The sequence below is a fragment of the Calonectris borealis genome, chromosome Z (assembly GCF_964195595.1).
Source record: "Calonectris borealis chromosome Z, bCalBor7.hap1.2, whole genome shotgun sequence".
In the NCBI taxonomy this organism is placed as follows: domain Eukaryota; kingdom Metazoa; phylum Chordata; class Aves; order Procellariiformes; family Procellariidae; genus Calonectris; species Calonectris borealis.
The window spans coordinates 85,543,957-85,562,329 of NC_134352.1; the positions used below are offsets into that span (position 1 = coordinate 85,543,957).

The 18,373-nt window shown below is 41.7% G+C and overlaps 1 protein-coding gene across 1 annotated transcript in view; it reads left to right on the forward strand.

Moving 5' to 3' along the window:
- Nucleotides 1-18,373, forward strand: part of LOC142075313 (netrin receptor DCC-like) — a 566,343-nt gene that overhangs the window by 484,521 nt on the left and 63,449 nt on the right. Inside the window, exons 16-18 of the mRNA XM_075136492.1 lie at nucleotides 9,758-9,853; nucleotides 13,750-13,988; nucleotides 18,196-18,334. Of these exons, the coding sequence (XP_074992593.1) occupies nucleotides 9,758-9,853; nucleotides 13,750-13,988; nucleotides 18,196-18,334 (474 nt within the window). The remainder of the gene's footprint in view (nucleotides 1-9,757; nucleotides 9,854-13,749; nucleotides 13,989-18,195; nucleotides 18,335-18,373) is intronic.

Genomic DNA, 18,373 nt, shown 5'->3' on the forward strand with positions numbered 1-18,373 from the left:
TTTAAAAACTAAATTTGATGGGAAAGCTGTACCAAATTCCAGAGTCTTACAGAAATGTGGACTTTCTTCTTCAGAGCACATCCCCTTACGTATGTGAGAACAGAAGAACAAGGTGTAATTTTAGAAAGAGTTTTTAAGCACAGTTGCCTTTATGTGACCTAAGAAAAAGCTACATTCATCTCCCCGAGTGTGTAGGAATTCGTGTGCACCCTCTTGAAAGAGTTTGACTGGGAAGCTGGAGTGCACGTCCTGAAATACTATTTTCATGTCTCTTTTTAACTTGAACCTTTGATCCTCCTGGCCCAGCAATGAAAGCAAAGTGCATAATAGGCAGCAAAATCTAGCATAGACTTTTCAAAGTTACTCCCTCTCCTCCCATAAAGCCTGAAGCTACACACATCTGAAAATTTTAAGCTCTGAAGAGAAAATCTAATGGATGTGAACAATTTCTGCTTAATTAGTAGTTTGGAGAATTAGAGCTACCATATGAATAATAAGAACGTATTAACAGCTCACACTGGTAAGTCATTTTATAATGCGGGAGGGGGCTGCACCGTCTCCCCTGGCCTATACGGACCGGCGTAAGGGGCTCTATACGACAGGGTGAGAGATTGGCAGTCAGGGTGGTTTTGTCTTTGCGCACCTTGGCGCAAGTGTTGCTGTTCAGGTGATGCACTAGCGGTTTGGATGGCACAAATGTTAAACTTTACAGATCCCTGTGTTATTCAAGGAATAAAACTTAAAAAAAAAAAATCGACAATTACAAGTGACAAGAAATGAAGATAAAGCTTTTAGATCTGAATTTATATTTTAACAAACATACCAGTAGGAATACAAAGGGTTCCATCAAATTCCCCTTCGTCTTAACTGCAGATCAGATTAAATTTGACCCTTATGCATAGACGAGGCAAAAAAGCATTTTGTTTTATTGCGAAGGGAGAGAAAGAAGGTTCTTCATTTTCTTTAATCTTTGCAGATGACAGTTGTGGATTATAACAAAGACATGAAAGGGAACAAAAAAGCTTTTTAATGTAGTTTTGGGTTGTTTTGTTCCCTTTGCATTTTTAATACAAAATGGAGCAGTGAAAATCAAACCAAAATATGTTAAATTTTATGCATTTCACTGTTTCCCTCATAGATCACATTAAAGCACAACACTAACAAGTAAAGGCACTTCGAGACTCCAGGGACTGTTCATTTTCTTTCTTGCCTTTGAAAACTGACTGTCATTTAAAGAATGCTGCCATTTCTGCAAATACTTCATGCAACAATTTTCTTTCATTTCTCCCTGACTTTGCTTTGCTTACAGAGTATGGAGAAATTGCTCACAAGCAAAGGGTCAGTTTGAGATCCACACGTTATTTACATTACGAACGGGTCTTGCATAACACCCCCAAATCAGATACTGTGTGGACTTTAAAAGCGTCCTCATGTTAAAGTGAATTTTAGCCTGCCCAAATACCGACGTGTAGGAATCCGCTCATATGCTTCACTCTGGCTGACTTTCCGTAAGACATTTTAGTTTGTTTACGCCTCAATCCTACAGCCGTAAAAAATAGCTAAACAGGCTTCCCTGACAAAATGTTTAGGATCTATTGACAACAGATGGAACAGAAGAGCTGAATATTGCTCCTCTTCGTTGGTAAAGAACAGAATGCCTAAGAATAAGTCTTAATCCGAAATTATAATTTAAATAATACAGATAGCCAAGGATATTTTTTTCTTTATATTCGTTCATCAACCAAAAAAAAAAAGGAAGCTTTGTTGCAAGGCGTAGTTTTCAGGGAAAAGGATGGACATGACCAAACCAGCTAAGTGACCCAGGCTGAGCTATGCGCATTTGCTTGGATGAAAGACTTACTTTTTGCAAGGGAAAACACAACCTCTCCTCATGGTGCAACTTTCATTGTTATTTTTTGTGTACGAGTGCCTGAAGAAACCTTGCCCACAAACAAGTTAACCCTGCTGGTACGTTAATGGTGCTTCCTCTGATGTCGGGAAGCATCTCGAGTCAGGGCTATTCATTTTTTATTCATTTGTCCATATGTCTGACACTTCACTTTCTGCTGCACTATTTTACTTTTCCTGAGTTTGGCTGCATTTGTAACATCAGTAACAAATGTATGTAATACGCATAGGGATTTTTTTGTTGTTTGGCATCCCTACCGACACGGAGTGCACTGAGCTTGCAATGCACCACGGGAGTTGTAAAGGTTCACATCTCCGCAGGAGACGAGACCTATTTCTAAGCATGCTCAAATTACAGCCTTTGCTTAAAAAAAAAGCCCTGCACACTTTGTAATAATGCACACAGGACATAGCTCACAAGAGAAATCAGCAAGCAGGCATAATATATGATGAGATGACATCTTAAAAACAACTGTAAATATGGATTTGCTGTTCATCTCCTGAACTACATTAAAATAAAAGCACTTAACAGAATCTCATTATAAATTCTCTTTGCTCCGTTAAGCACTTCCCCTAGTGTTTTAGAAGTTAAACGTTTCCAGAGTCAGCCTGAGTACCTATAAATCTACAGACACCCCCAGAAGAGCGAGGCACGTCGTTGTCAGCCAGCTGCGGCAACCTGTTTCGGTGCCGTGACCTTCGCCGGTTCACTGCAGGGTCGCGTCCTCCCTGCCTTGCGTGGGGCGCCCGCCCGAAGGCACCAGGGCTCCCGGGTGGGTCTGTGTTGGCTTCTCGGGATGACTCGCCGAGAGATGTCTTGCCAAGCCTGTGAGAAGACAAGGAGGTCCAGCTGCTGAAGGACACTGCTGGAGCTCACGCTGCAGCAGAGTAAGGCAAAGCCCCGGGTATTGCTACCTAACCAAATTTTTGGAAGGTGACTGGAGCCCTAGTTTATCATCCAAAGAGCTAGGACATGCCCACCACGGTTGTAACAGATTCAACGGTGAGACTGGATTAAAAATTACAGGTTAGGTTGTTTTCGTTTGAAATGTAGACGTGTAGGACCCCCTCTGCCCCTCGTCCCTCGCATCTCTGTGAAGCAGATGGGCAGAGCTGTGCTCCTCAGGGACAATTTTCGGTTAACTTTAGGAGATATTTTAAGCATGTCCGCGTATTAACATATCTTTACTATTTGTGCTGCAGCAGTGCCCAGAGGTTCGAGGTAAGATTGGGATTTCATTATCTAATTAACGTAGAAACGTATTGTAAGACTTTACTTCAAAGAGCTTATAGGTAAAAGACTAAAGGAAATAGAAAAAAAAAAGTTAATACTATAGGGACTGAAGACACACCAAAACCGGTGACTTGTCCATCATTTCTTGAGGAGTTTGTGACATACTGAAGATGTGAAGTCAAGTTTCCACTGTCCTCTATATTCACTCTCAAAACAAATGTTCTTTTTCTAAAGAGGACTTTAACACTCGGGAATTTTCCCAGGACAGGAGTTTCAGATTTGGATGCCTCAATCAGCAATCTGCATTACTCTTCCGGATCCTAGACAGAAGGAATTGATTTTCAGGAGATATTAGCACTCCTGATGCTTAAAAAACGCGTTATTTAGCTGACTTTGTTTAAACACTGGATGAAACCTTTTGGCACGGAAAAAATGTGCTGAATTTCCAAAACTTACATTTTGTGCTTTCCATTCACAAAGAAGATATTAGGCCCATCCTCTGTAACCTTGGAAAATGCATTCTTGAATTTTACAGCATTTGGTAAGTTTAACTTAATTGAACAAAGTTTTCTCTGTTATTATGGATTGTTCAGTTTACCAGAAGATGTAAATATATGCTAATTCTGTTGTGTTAGAGAAAGGATAATTCACTGGTAGGCCTCTTATTTTATTGAAAGCAATCATGAGCTCTTTATTACCCATTTCAGCCTTTCTGATAGTGACTCCTTTCCAAATTACCTGATACATTCGATGAAATAACATCACAGAAATTATCTCCTCATCCACCCCTGAAATGCAGCCGTTGCTGATGTACAAAGTGCCTAGAAGGAATAAAACAAAACTGTTTTTCTCTAGCTGACAACATGGGAGAAACTCATTTGGAGAATTTCACCGTGATAGTCTATTCTAGTGGAATATTTATAGTTAAATTTGCTAATATGATTAAAAGGTTTTTTTTTTTTAAATGTGGATATAATTTCCCTAGATTGTGCTAAAATCTGCTTCAAAGCTTTGCTTTCCAGGGGAAGTGTATGTTGTCCAAGAAGTGGAATACATCACTTACTGTTTCTTTTAATGGGGTTTAATCTGCTGGCCATTAGGTGCCTGGTGGATACTTGTAAAATGAGAGTCAAGGCGCCTTTATTTTTGGGATGATGGTAATTTCTGCACAGAGGGGGCCAAATCACCCCGGGCTTCCCGACCCCCTGGCAAGACACTGCTGATGCTCTAATATCATACGTGGCACAGTGCATTATCCCTTGAGATCTGGCTGGCCCTGACACTGCAGCTCTCGGAGCACAAATTTATTTAGTAGTCTGCTGAATGCAGAATGTCTTCTCCAAGGTCTGACCCAGGCACCCTCCCTTGTGAGGAGATTCCTCCTGAATTTCCAGAGAAGCCCCCCCGATTCCCTCTGAGCTGTCTCACACAGCAGGATCTCCAGCAGGAACTCCACCTGCTTTGGGCCTGTTTGTGGTGGCACACACAAACTAGTTGAAAACTTTATTGTAAACTGTGCTTTGGGCTCCTTAATGCGTACAGGGTGGTTTCCATTCTCCTGGGAGCGTTCCCCAGCCCTGGCAGTTCCACAGCCCTACCTACAAGGTCTGGGATACAGAAGAAGTACCCTACATCTGACTGCGGTGTTGGAAGTGCTTTTCTCTCCTGCTTTCTGAGAATTCGATAGCCCTTGTCTGCAGAGTTTATAATTCAATTTGACATTTGTCCTATAGACAGATTACCTTTTCCTAGCAATAAACTAATGTTACTAGGTCTAGGAACTGATACTGGGGCTATTGATTACTAGGTGCAATGTTTTCACAAACCCGGACAGGAGTAAATGAGGCTGTTCTCTGGTTGCTTTTGGAGGTAATTGTGAATGACTGTTTTTCTGCCCTTTAGAGGGTCTTTCAGCATCAGTGGCACTGGCAGGACACACAGGGCATAGGCGTAATTCTCTTGAAGACCTTTTATCTCTTAAAAGGGCATTTTCTGGAGGAGTTATTCTGCTTACCACAAAATCTAGCATTTGCGTTTCCACTCCTTTCGTTGCTAATAAAGTGGAGTCAGTATGCTTTTGGTGAAGCAAAGAGTGAGAGCAACAGAGAGGACAGCACGGTCCTATGTCAGCAGCTGGCTTAGAACTGCCTCCTCAGCTCGGCATCAAAGCCAGGTTCCTGCTCTCATCATGTTTATGTGAGCAGGTATTAATTATCACAGAATTACTTAGGTTGGAAGGGACCTCTCAAGTCATATGGTCCAAGTCTTTGTTCAAAGCAGGGCCAGCTTCGAAGCCAGTTCTGGGTCACACCAGTATCATCTGCAGCTGACTTCTGTGCACCTTCACGGATGGGTGTTCCACAACCTCTCTGGACCTCTGCCTCAGTGCTTGACAACCCTCATATTTATCTTTTTCCTAATAACTAAGAAGACTTTCTCTTGCTGCAGTTTCTGCCTTGTCCTTTTACTGCAGGATATCGTGAGACCCCATCTGTTTTGACAAGATATCTTTGTTCTCACTTTGTCTACGGGGAGGCCATAGCTCCTCATGATGGATACCTTATGACTGTCCCTGCCATCCCAAGGGTAGACTTCTGTAGCCTACAGTTAAAAACAGCTTAGTAATGGAGGGGGGGGGAAAGCAGAAGATGGCAGCTTTCCTCCTCAGCAAGCTCTGGCAGCGTGGGCACGTTATTATATCGTACTCATAGATCCACGCTGGTGCTCAAGCAGAGTAGAAGGGATCAAATCTCAATGAACTGCTACTTCACGTTTGGTTAGGATCAGGAAAGGCACTGACAAAGGTGTAGGAGGAAGTTTATTGAACGAATAACTTATCTTTATTGTTACTTTATTGGCTACATTGCATTAGAAGAAATTCAGATGTTTTTAAGTGCAAGATAGTAGCTCTGAGTGGTATCATGGGATGAACAACATTTTCATGATGATCAGGAGACCCCATCTTAGCTTCGTCTCTCCCAGGGTACCAATCTGTAGAGCACTCCGCAGGTCCCTCGTGTCAGGTAAATGAGAAGAGGACTTGAGAATGAATTTTAATTTGAGAGAGAAAGGAGCTGATCTGGAAAATCAGCTGAGTGCACTACCCTCTTTCCAACACTGTAGTTTAAGGCAAGGAGCTTTCCTTGGATTGGAGTTCACATCTTGTTGTCAAGCGTTTATTTTATATTTATAGTTTAAAGAGGAAATTAAATTATACATGAAAAGCAACATTTGTCAAAAGACCCCATGTAACGGCTGTTGAGATGTCACAATTTTACCCTCTTGAAGAAGAAAATAACTGTGGTATCTTGAATGAGTTGCTATTTGTTGATTATTTTCTTTCCAGTAACAACATCTGTCAGTAGAAGAAATCAATTTTGTTCCTGCTTAGTTTGAACTTCTTGTCCTTTTTCTTTTTTTAAGTTGAACTGCAGAACACAACTTTATTTCCAGAGCATGTTCCACCCCAACACTGACATGGGGATTCTTGGCTGATGCTCTAATTAAAGCTGAATTCTTTGCTCAGCTTCTTCAAAGGCAAGAAGAGATTTCTTCTGCCAGAAAAAAAGCATAGAATTCTCTCCTCCTGCTCCAGAATAGCAAATACAAATGGTAACACCGTTGTTATAGGTGGAGAAAAATTCAGAATTTACCTCTGAATTCTTGCAACTGCACTGCAATTGTCATCTCTAAAGCCCCCGTTTCTTTGTTTATTTGCGTTGTTTCTGCCAGGAGCACTAACGACCCTTCTGTTCCATTAGCTGCTGCGCTTATTAGTAGATTTACACTAAAAAGCTTTTGTCATTTAAACTCCCACTCCAGTGAGTGGCATTTTACCAAAAAGAGCACCAGAATGACCCCGTAAGTGTTATTAATATACAATGCAGTTCAAAAAGCAACTGTCTGCCACATGATAATACTAATGCTTTTTCATTTTTTCATTGTATTGGACTAAACTGAACTCTAATACTGTGTTCAAACACTGTACCGTGCCAAATTGCCTTTTCCCCTCTTATCTAAGAGGAGACTCAAGCAATTATTTATTGCTCCAGTTAGCAGCAGCTCAAATTAACCACCTGAATTTTTCATGTTTTTAACAGAAAGCTACAGATCGCATCCTCATCCCAATCTTAGCTCATTTTTGCAAACGTAACCTTATCCAATCTAGTTATAAACATAAAACATATGTCAGTCTGTTCAATTTATAAAATATGATGGACTATGTATTGTGCTATATGGGCAGTTGTAATGAAGTATGTGCTATATAGTCTCCATTTAAAAATTTTTCATGAACTTACCACATTTTTCCACCTAATTTATCAGTTTCTGTGAGTATATTTTTCATGATCAAATTAATAGTAAATCACTCCTTTTCCTTATTCATTATTGAGAATTCACAATGTATTTTGATTAGACATGACAGTTCTATGGGGTTTTGGGGGTTTTGACAGTAATTTCTAGAATCAGGTTTCTTGAGTAATCTTTCACATTTAAAAAATCAGTGTTCAGGGTGACATTCTTTTCTGACTAATGTCTCGTTATTTAAAATTTCAGCCAAGTGAAGTCCAGACATCTGTGCTCTGGCCATAATCAGTGGAGATATGTACCAACCCTTAGAGGCCGATTCATCTTATATTTCTTAAATACCTCTCTCAGCATGGGCTGCATTGTTCTACAGAGGTGCTTGTCTCTTCGGTCACTATAGGGACAGCCCTTATAAACTAAGCCACGTGCCTGACTTACAGAAAGCAATAAGATTAATCCACTGTCTGCCTCTCTATGTCCTCTTCAATATAGTCACCGAGTTCACTGCTGGTAGTAGCAAATACCTGGTACGTCTCAAAGTCCTAAAACTTCATCTCCTGGTATTCTTCCCTGCATTTCCCAAAGTCTGCATTAACCCCTTACATCACTCTGCCAGATGTCTTTCAAAACTCCTAAATAGGCACAACAGCTGGGAGATGGGGAGAAGGAAGAGATGGAGTCTGGACTGTGCATATGAATTTCTTTTTCTTCTGCAGAAACTACTGAATGTGACATTATTAAACTCTCAGCTAAATAATGACTTCGTGTCTCAATAAATAAATCTTCGTGTGGAATCTGGAGAGTTACAACACTTAGTTAAATTAGAAATTACAAGTAGTATGCTAATATATAGTGGAAATCATATGAAAATATATACTACATCTCTGTGAATACAAAATAATTTCCTTATGACTAATGATATTACAGTGAGTACCAACTGAATTAATAACCGTACAATACTTAGTGCAGGGAGTTATTAATGCATCAGTCATTCATTTGGCAATTTTTAAAGTTTAGCTCTTTTGCGATAGAAGCACAGAAGTCACCTGAATATTAAACAAATATGTCACTGTTTCTTCTGGACGTAAAACTAAGTACAAAATATGTGGATGGAAAGGATATTAGTAACAATATGCAATAAGTACTTAAAGATTATTTACTCATTTCAGATTCACTGTAATAGTATTAATCATGCTGAGCTGGTTTGGTGTTAATGTAGATGAAATATGTAATTCTGCAGCACGTCTTCTGCAATGTCACATTAACAAATGCCTCCTCACATACAAACATTTGTTATTTTTCAGTAAAGAACTTTGAGGAGGCAGTTTCCATCTTTGGCAGGTGTAAGAGCGCCCAATGTATTCAGCTGCAATTTTCTTCTGTACAAATAGAATTAACAGCTCAAAAAAAAATATGAGAGAGGGGGTGGATGAAGCAATTCACATGGAAAACATCAGGAAAATGGATTGCCTTGTTTTTCTCAGAAAACAGTAGCAAAAACCAACGTGGAACTGATGTGCTCATTTCACTTTGTTTCATTTAGGGATATATTTAGAGTAGCCCCGTGGTAAACTAGGACACACGAACCAGCGCAGCACGGCCGTGCACCCAGAAGTTAATTCCCGTCTGTTATTTGTTGTCTTCCCCATCCTTCATATTTACAAGATAGCGTGAGCAGGTCTCGGTAAGGTAAAAAGTGGTAAAATGGCTACTCTGACATCAAGATGCAATTCTGACATCAAGAAATCAGGGAAGGGAGGCTTTTTGCTCCGCGTTCAGGAGCGATTACCGGGGTGCACGAACTGGTCCGGGCTGGGTTCAGGAGCACGAGTTCTGCCCGAGCAGCGCGGGAGAGCTGGCTGCCTGCGGTTCACGGCCGCGGGTTGAGGATCCCAAGGCAACACGTCGCTGGTGACCCTCAACCATCTCTTCCCACGTCATCCCCGGGACAGCACCGCACGTGGCACCGCCTCTGAGGCTTCCTCGGCTCAGAGCGGTGGGTCGGGAGGTACGGCTGATGCGCAAAGTTGGTCCCAGCTTGCTTATGCAGGCAAAGCTGCAGGTGATTTAAAGGAGAACTTCAGCTCACTGTTGGTGAAGATGGCGCCAGGAGATTGAGATAAATAAAGCCTTTGGAAGGGAAACGAAAATGGTGGGCAGCAGTTGCGCTCATCGCTTACTTTGCACAGGTGTTTGCTTAACTTCATTTTCTTTTTTCTTGGTTTTCAGGAAAGCGCTCGTCCGTTCTGCATCCCAGATCTGACTTTAACAGTGTGTGCTTTGTTTTGCCTTATTTGTTTTCTCCTGCAGAGCCAAGTTCCCATTACGTGATTTCCTTAAAGGCCTTTAACAACGCAGGCGAAGGGGTGCCCCTGTACGAAAGTGCGACCACCAGGTCGATGACAGGTGAGTTGCACACGCTGGTTCATGATCTGCTCCCCATCGGTGAGCGTTAGCCTTACAAAGGTGCGCATTAGGCAAAACATTTTGGTCAAGGCAAGGGAAGAAAAGAGCTCTGCAACCTCCAGGTCCCTGCTAGAATAAATCAGCTTCATTTTCCACTTTATTGTAACTACACAGATAGAATGAATTATTTACCTTTTCCAGAAATTGGCTGTATAAATTTAATGGGATGCTCACAAGTGCTTGCTCTTTGGTGCGGGTTGGCTTGGGAGAAGCATGACTCCCAAACAATTTAAATATTTAAAGATCAGGGCAGAATAGTGGTGAATAACTTTGCTGAATTAAGCCCAGATGAAATTATTATTTTTTTCTTCATTTTTAAAGCAGTTTAAATTAAAATGAATTAGTTAAAAACACACCGTCATCATGCACGTTTACAGAAGCATGTAGAGGGGTTGCAAAAGGTGAAGGAATATACTGATAAGATCTTCCCGGCAGGATAAGGCTTGCAGAAGGGATTACCAGCAGTAATGGAGCAGGGTGCTTTTAGGCAGCTGTTTTTCACGGATGCGTTGTTGGGACGCTAGCAAAGTTATAAAATCAGAATTATTCTTGTGTAGCCCTGTCTTCCCGACTGCCTCATGGTTCCTCTGCCGCATGGTGTGTGGGTGGGACTGACGAGGGGTTAAAAGAACAGAACTGAGAAAAAAAAAATGTGTTTTTCCTCTGGAGTGACACCATCGTTTGGCGAAGTTTTTTTCTCGCGTTTCACCCACGGTGTTCAGAGCTGCCTGGAAGGGGAGCTGTGTCACTGAGAGCAAACCCGATCACTGACGCTGGCGTGGGTGGACCACGAGGAATAAATCAACCAAATGGCACTTCTGTGGCTCTACAAGGGAAAACAGCTTTTATGCGTATGGTTTTGTGAAGTATTCCCATGAGAAATCTTGGAAAGTCAGAAGGAGAAATAAGAAAAAGGAGATTAATTACACAATCAAGGGCAACCATAACAAGCTACATTAGATATAGAAAGTTTCAGGGAACTTCTGGCTCAAAATTATTAATCTTTCGTCTTATCTGGAGACTATAGAGGTCATTCTTGCTGAGTGTGTGTCTTGTAAAATCTTTTTCCAGTGAGTTTTCCTCAGGATCCATATATAATTTATTTTTATGGTTTTTGTTCCCTTCAATTCTATTTTAAAATTACCCAGCTGGCCTGTGGGGTTTGATTTTATGTCTGTATATAACCTCTCATAAACAAAACGATATCCAGGTGTGAAAAAGGTAATTCAGGCTTGGGCTCTGTTTTGGTGAGCCGACCCGATGATCATCTGTGAGAAGTCCACCTCGGTGCTTCTCTCTTATTGCTGAGAGACGCCTGTACCCGGGGCTTCCCACCACCTCCCACCCACGGGATGCAGCCTCTGAAAGGAGCCGGTGGCCTGGGTCGTTCGTGGAGGAACATCTCAAAAAAGGCTTTTAGCAAAGCAGGACAGCACAGGAACTGCGTTCCCCAAGCAGCGGATGAGCTAACGCACCCTGGGCACCAAAGAAAACCGAAAGCTGTGTCTTTGTGTGTCCGTTTGGCATATACGTAGACATACTTTGGTGTCTGCTTGTGTGGTATGGTGTGCAAACTGAAGTTACGTAACATGCAATATTCGCAAAACGACTCCAAAGAGAGCAAGGAAGTATTTTCTGTCAAGAGATTGCAATTTCCAAATGACAGATGTCCACGCGTAAATAATAGCAAATGAGACTTTGGTGGAAAATGGAGGCAGTATTTAGGGACCTATTTTCAGCCACCGGTGGATTATAGACATTTCCCTCTTCCTCAGGTCAGTGGTGACGTGTTTCAGAAACTGCATTATCTTGATTGCTCGAATCTGACCATTTATTTTGCTAAACCCAGCCTCCCTTCATAATCTCCCCAACAGCAGGACTTCAGTTTTCAGTATGGGAAAGAAAAAGAGAAAGGACGTGCAGTATTTGCTAAAATAGCTCCAGTCACATCAACTTCCATCATAACTTTGTAAAAAACCCCAACAGAAACAGGTATTGCTCACCTTCCAAAGTTTACAGCCAATTCTTTTGGAAGACTTCAGTTCAGGAAAAAAAACTGTTAGCTTTCAACTTGCAGAAGCTCGATTCACCAGACTGGGGCAAAAAAGAGATTCAGCTGCCCGTTCCTCCCCGTGCGGATCGTGTGTTTGAGTTTCGGATCACTACAACAACAACCGGCTTGCTTTATTTCCTTCAACACTCATATTCAAACTTCTTATAAAGCAGCTTTCGATGAAAGAAGCAACACAAGAAGCAGGTTGAACTTAGTGGCTTATCATACATTGTAAACGTCCTTGTCTCCTCTGGTTTTCCTTCGGAAGGCTGTGACCTCCCGAAGTTCTGAGTAAGAACTACAAAACCGTAAAACAGGCATGATCAAAGAGTGTCAGGAGCTGGAACTGCACATGGAGCAGACAAACTGTAGCAACTGTCAGTAAGGAAATATTAGAGTTGTTTATGCTTTGATTAATTAATTAGCACATTATTTTGGGGGGGGGGGAACAAGCAACCTTTTGGTGTGCTTTTGCTGCACTTTACCCACTGCACTTTGAAATTGTATTTAGAAGAATCACAACTGGTAAATAACGAGTCGGTAAGTATAGTTTTAAAAGATAGGCCATAAGTTGACTGGGTGCTTCAACAAGGACAGAGGTATTTAAACCAAGTAGAAATGGTCTCTGGTTCCCCCGTGGGTGCCACCACCGTGCAGCCCCAAAGGGCAGAGGTAGAGCCCTGGAGAAGCCAAGAGCGTGGGTGTCATCGGGGTGAGACGAGTGCTGATCAGGAGAAGAATTCTGTACATGGGTGGCTGGTGGTTTTTTCCCCGTGGCTGTAACAGCGGTCATCTGCTGCTGACCCAACGTCTGGTTCCTCTCTCACGCCACCGCAACTCAGAGAAACCTCCTCTGCAACGAAGCAGAAGGAGAAGCATGGCCACAGTTAACTGGGTGTGCCAGCACGCCACTCAGATCTGAACTTTTGGAAATGAAATGAAATGTGCCACTGTCTCGATAATTAAGAGACAGTGATTTTCCTCTGACATTGCATAGTGCACCGCCACACCACGCGCATGGTGCTCAGCGTCTTGCTCCCCAGAGACCACCCCATCGCAGACGCATGGGAGAGGAACTGTGCTTGTTCCTCGAGGAAGAAGCCCGCCTGAAGATAATCCACATCTCCACGCCTGGATGTGCACATTTAACACGCCGACAGTGTTAAACCAACAACTGCAAGATCTTCACTTCAGCAGTGAAATTGTTCTGTTCTGTTTTGCCTAACAAACGTTTAAGCAGATGCGGAATAAGTTCCTTTCAAGAGCCTTAAACAACAACAGAGCCTGAAAGAGGCTGCCGAGAGAGAAAAGCGTAGGTAACTCCTACACGTGTGAGAGTATGTCATGTCTATAAATCAGACTGGAAGATGACACACTCTCCACTTTGTAGGTGTTTCCAATAATGTATCATTTAAGTGATTCAATTTCTTAAGAAAATGTAAATCATTTTAAGGAGAGGCACTGTGTATTAACTTCATCTCATGTGAAGAAAACACAGCATACCTGGAAGTATTTAAACAAGCCATGAAAAATAGCGCTTAGCGCTGGTTAGTTTTGTTATAGTGATGTAACTGAAATGTTGCTGGTGCGTTCTCATTTTGCATTAATGCCTTTCTTTCTGTTCTCCTCATGTTCCTCCTCCTCATTAATGCCATGCATTTAACCCATTGTGATGTGTGCCCCTTGGTGGCTGTTTGTGTTTTGGTTTGTTTTGTTTTGTTTTTCTGTTGAACTTACCTATTCATTTATTTTGGAATGCTCATTTGGTGATGTATGGACCCAGACCCCATTGATCCATTAGAGGTTGATTTTTATCCTTTGCTTGATGATTTCCCTACCTCAGTCCCAGATATCTCCACCCCCATGCTCCCACCAGTAGGTGTCCAGGCTGTTGCACTTACGCATGATGCAGTGAGGGTCATCTGGGCAGACAACTCTGTCCCAAAGAACCAAAAGACTACGGAGGTTCGCTTCTACACAGTCCGATGGAGAACGAGCTATTCAACGAGTGCTAAGTACAAGGTGAAATTTTAACACGTTATGAATTTATGAGCTATTTCGTCTGTTCATATTTTATTTGCAAAGACTCTGAATTGGCTTTTATGAACTTCCCTCAACCAAAATTCCCATTTCAATCAAAAGGACACTTGCCTGAGTAACTACTGCTTCCTAGAAACCTATGTGCTTAGTTGGATGAAAACGCTATGTTTTAATTCCACATGCCAGTTGTTGAAGATTTTGACCTTTAATCTTTACCAATCAGATAGAAATTAGTCACAGATTTGGTATCACAATAGTGTAGCATGAATAGGAAGAGGTACCAATTGCAAACCCACTATATGGCAATTCCACTCACCCATATTACGTATTCCCAAATAGCAAAAAATGAAGGTTAGTTTATGAGAAAACTCAATTTGAATGGTATGACAGCAGCATGCTACTTTCTGTATGGGAATTTATTTTCAAGTCCTAATGAAAGCAGTACCGAATCACGTGCGATGCAGCAAAGAGATACGGTGGGACAGGGAATGGGAAGGAACAAGCACAGCCTTTAGGCTTTTTTGTTTGCTTGTTTTTGAACAATAAGCTACCTTTCCCCACTATCGTCAGCTTATATATTGCATCTCATATAACACCCACCTTCCCCACGATGAGCATGTCCTTCCCCCTCTGCCCTACCATAATAGTTGTTTTCGCTTGCCTAAAGGATCGTATTGATCCATAGCGAGTTGTTTGCTATGGATGTATTTTTATACTGCAAGTGGATGCCTCATTTTTTACTGTTCTCTGTCCCAACAAAAGCAGCCTCATACAAGTCATTTTTACAAGGACTGTGGAAGAGGCCATGCTCCATCCAGCGCTGAGGCTGCTCCGATGAGAGCCTGAATGATGTGTCTAAATACAGGCTGGCATTTCTAAACCCCAGAGGATAGCTCTCTGCCTCTTTAGGTCTGGGGTACACCTGTCTTACAGACTCTCATCTCGAGGTCTTTCCCAGGTAATTTGTGGAAGCAATGGGAATGATGGTGGACAAGCTCTTGCCTTCAATCTCTTTTCTGATTGTGGTTTTTCAGCTCTCCCCCTTATACATCTCCGTCGGAATTTGGCTCGTTGGCTCTCGGCTGAGTCTGCGTGCTGCCGTGAACTATTGATTTCAGTTGCCTTACCCCTGATTTGTGTTCACGTCAGCTGAGAGGAGACTCAGGTCAGCTGGCTTTTTGCTGCAGGTGCTGACCCACTGTAAAGCTTTTAAATAATAGCACATCTTTAGTGAGCATAAAGCCCTTACCTTGCATTTACATCTACTGCCATACTTCTGACAACCTCAGATGCTGACATGATGACCTGAAGTATTAGATCCAAATTTTGTATGCTCATGCAGTTGTAACAATAAGAACAAGCTCTTAGGTAATTAAGGATGCCAAAATGATGCATTGTAATGTGTTGAATGCCATACCTTGATCTGACTGCTGTTTAGAGATGGATTTCCATGCCCAACAAAATGAGGAGTATAGCACAGGGAAGCACAGCGAGGCATAGTTTGCAGCTCTAGTGATGAAATCAAAGCTCCAGAAAAGACAGCATTATGTTTTGCCAGTCACAGTCAATCATAACATTTTCTGTAGTTTCCCAGTGCGTTTACTGAGCTGCATGCAGTGGAAAATGGTGGGTGACAAACAAAAATGATCAAAAAGAGCCCTATTAATTTGCTGTGCAGAAGCATGTCCTGCTCGGAGGTGTGGAGCTCGTTGGCCTTCTGCTAAAAGGCACAGGTGGAGATCTCTCGCGGAGCCACCGCGCAGGGCTCCGGGAGCCCTCGAGGAGCAGGAGACTGAGGAAGAGAGGAGCAAGTGTGAAATTACCTTTTTTTGCCATCATCTCTAGTTTGACCAGTCTGTGGGTGGTGTGTAAAGAGCTGGTCTGATTCATTTATTCCAGTTCAATCACCCAGAAGCAGAAACAATGAAAAATCTTTCAAGAGGGTCTGCTTTCTTGAAATAACCACATTTTTTCAAGAAACCAGGATAAAGCCTATTGTGTTATTCTTTGAAAACGGCAGGGAAAACTTGTGTTTTCTTCAGAGGGGTTTGGCTCAGGCTCACAAACAGGTTCCCATAGCACTTGCCTGTGTTTTGGCATTGAATTTCCAATTCTTTTGAGATTTTCCCATTAAAGTCTCCCATTGCTTCAAAAATGTATATCAAATGTAATTTAATGAAGGGTTTGGCCTTTCCTATTGAAGTCGGAAGTTTATAAATTTAACTTTGCCCTGCCAACTTTACTTTTCCACAAACTGTCCCAAACAGGCACGATGTGGCATTACTAAAGGTACTTGCTACAGTTACAGCCCCTTCATCTCAATGTGATATTAACTTCAAGGATGTTTGCGACTATTGAAATGCTAATATTTAGTATTGAGTGAAACAGTCAAAGAAAAACACTCAGCTGGAGACAAATAACTTTCTTTTTACAAAAAAGAATCCAATGTCTTTATGTTCCACTAAAGACTATTTTGTCCAGGAATAGGTTCAAACCCTATTGTTTTTCCCGTGTGCATTTTTCCTGGCGACGTGTAATATCTGAGCCCTCCATAGTGGTAGTTATCAGATTTAGTTACCCTCAGTCATGCTGAGGAGTATTTTATGCCATAAATCATTTCATTTCTTCCAAAATCTTTTCTGGGGGAGAAAATTATTATTCCTCATATTTAAATCCAGCCTTTAGTCAAAGAATAACTTGTATAAACTCTAGCAGGTAGATTTTGCCATCTTTGGCAAGTGGCTGAGTAGTTTGGTTGAGTAGTTTATGAACACATAGGTTATAAGTGCTGTCTTTGCTTCAGTAAGACTTTTTATAGAGGGAGATTCTCTGCTGGAGTAAACCCCTAGTACAGATAAGTTGCAAAACTGCTGATTTCCAAGAACTAGGAATTTTAATTGAGTATGAAGAAGATAAAATCTGGTCTTGCATTAAGTCTTCCTATAAGTAGTATGCAAAGCATCTGTCAGAGCACTTGTGATAAAACAGCGTCCCATGTAGGCATATATAGCCCATTCATTAATGTCTCTGCAAAGTAAATTTCTCCCACTCCCCCTTGAATATCACTGCTTTGTTCTGTGGTGTGCTGGCAACTTGGTGTACCATTTTTAGTAAAGGTCGATTTATTTTTGATTCGTCTGATGGTTAGCATCAGAATGGCACTACTGATGCATGCCAGCAAGATGCCTTCTTGGGAGCCGCTTCCCGAATGTGAACATCAAGGTAGCTGTCTGATGCAAAGTCATATATATGTCGTCCTTACTCAGTAAACTTTAGGTCCATAGGTACATAAACACGTAAAAGTGCACAGCACCTTTAACTCACTGGCCTGTGAGTTGTTGATGCTGGAGGATTGCACAGCAGGCTCTGTAGCTTGAAAAGCGTGGGAATTGATTTTTTTCAGTTGTCACCAATTTGTCCCATAATTTTCTTCTCACTTGTCTCCTTTGATACTAGTGCAGTTTGTCTCAAATTGTTCCTTACTGCAGGCTGAGGTAAAAAGCTAAATCAGCTAAAAATAAATGAGCAATGTAATATTCACATCAACATCAATATGTTTAGTTGCTCATAACATATCATAGTGAGGCAGATCAATAGTATGTTTCAAATATAATCTAATGTATAAACATACTTAACCAAGCAAAAGTGTGTCTTATGAATACAAAATGCATCTTTATGCAGGGGTCCGGGGTCATATTTTCATGTCCATCATAAATACGTGTTAACCCCAGGAACTGGGAAGCCTTAGTCAGGGCCATTCTAGGGGTAAAAATGCTTTCTGAGCCTCCACTAAAAATCCGTAGATATTAAAAACATTTTTTTTTTAGAAGGAACCCATCAAAGAGGCTGGAAATAAGTGTTTAAGTTATGGAAATGTTCCTATTTTTTTCCTTCGTGTGGGCATAGATGAAGGACATGGGGTTAGTTTCCAATTTACATTTGAAAAAAATGCATGGCAAATTACTTTGGGAAAAGAGAAAGAGAAAGCATCACAATAATTTATTTAACTGCCTAAATTATAGGCAGCAAGTTTAGTATCATATTTATGGTACTAAAAATACTCCCGTTAAGGTACGCAGTAGCAATAGAGCTGTTTTGCTTGAAAAAGGAATCCATTGTAACCGTGTTTTGCTTGGCTACCAGCAAAAGGAGTGGCTTTAAAGACGTTCTCCGCTCCATCTCTTTGCAGTCGGCAGATACGACCGCTCTGAGTCACACCGTGACAAGTCTGAAGCCAAACACCATGTACGAGTTCTCCGTCATGGTCACCAAAGGTCGGCGGTCCAGCACCTGGAGCATGACCGCGCACGCCACCACCTATGAAGCAGGTACGGCAAGAGCTGCCGGAAGGGCTTTCTTTGGTTTTT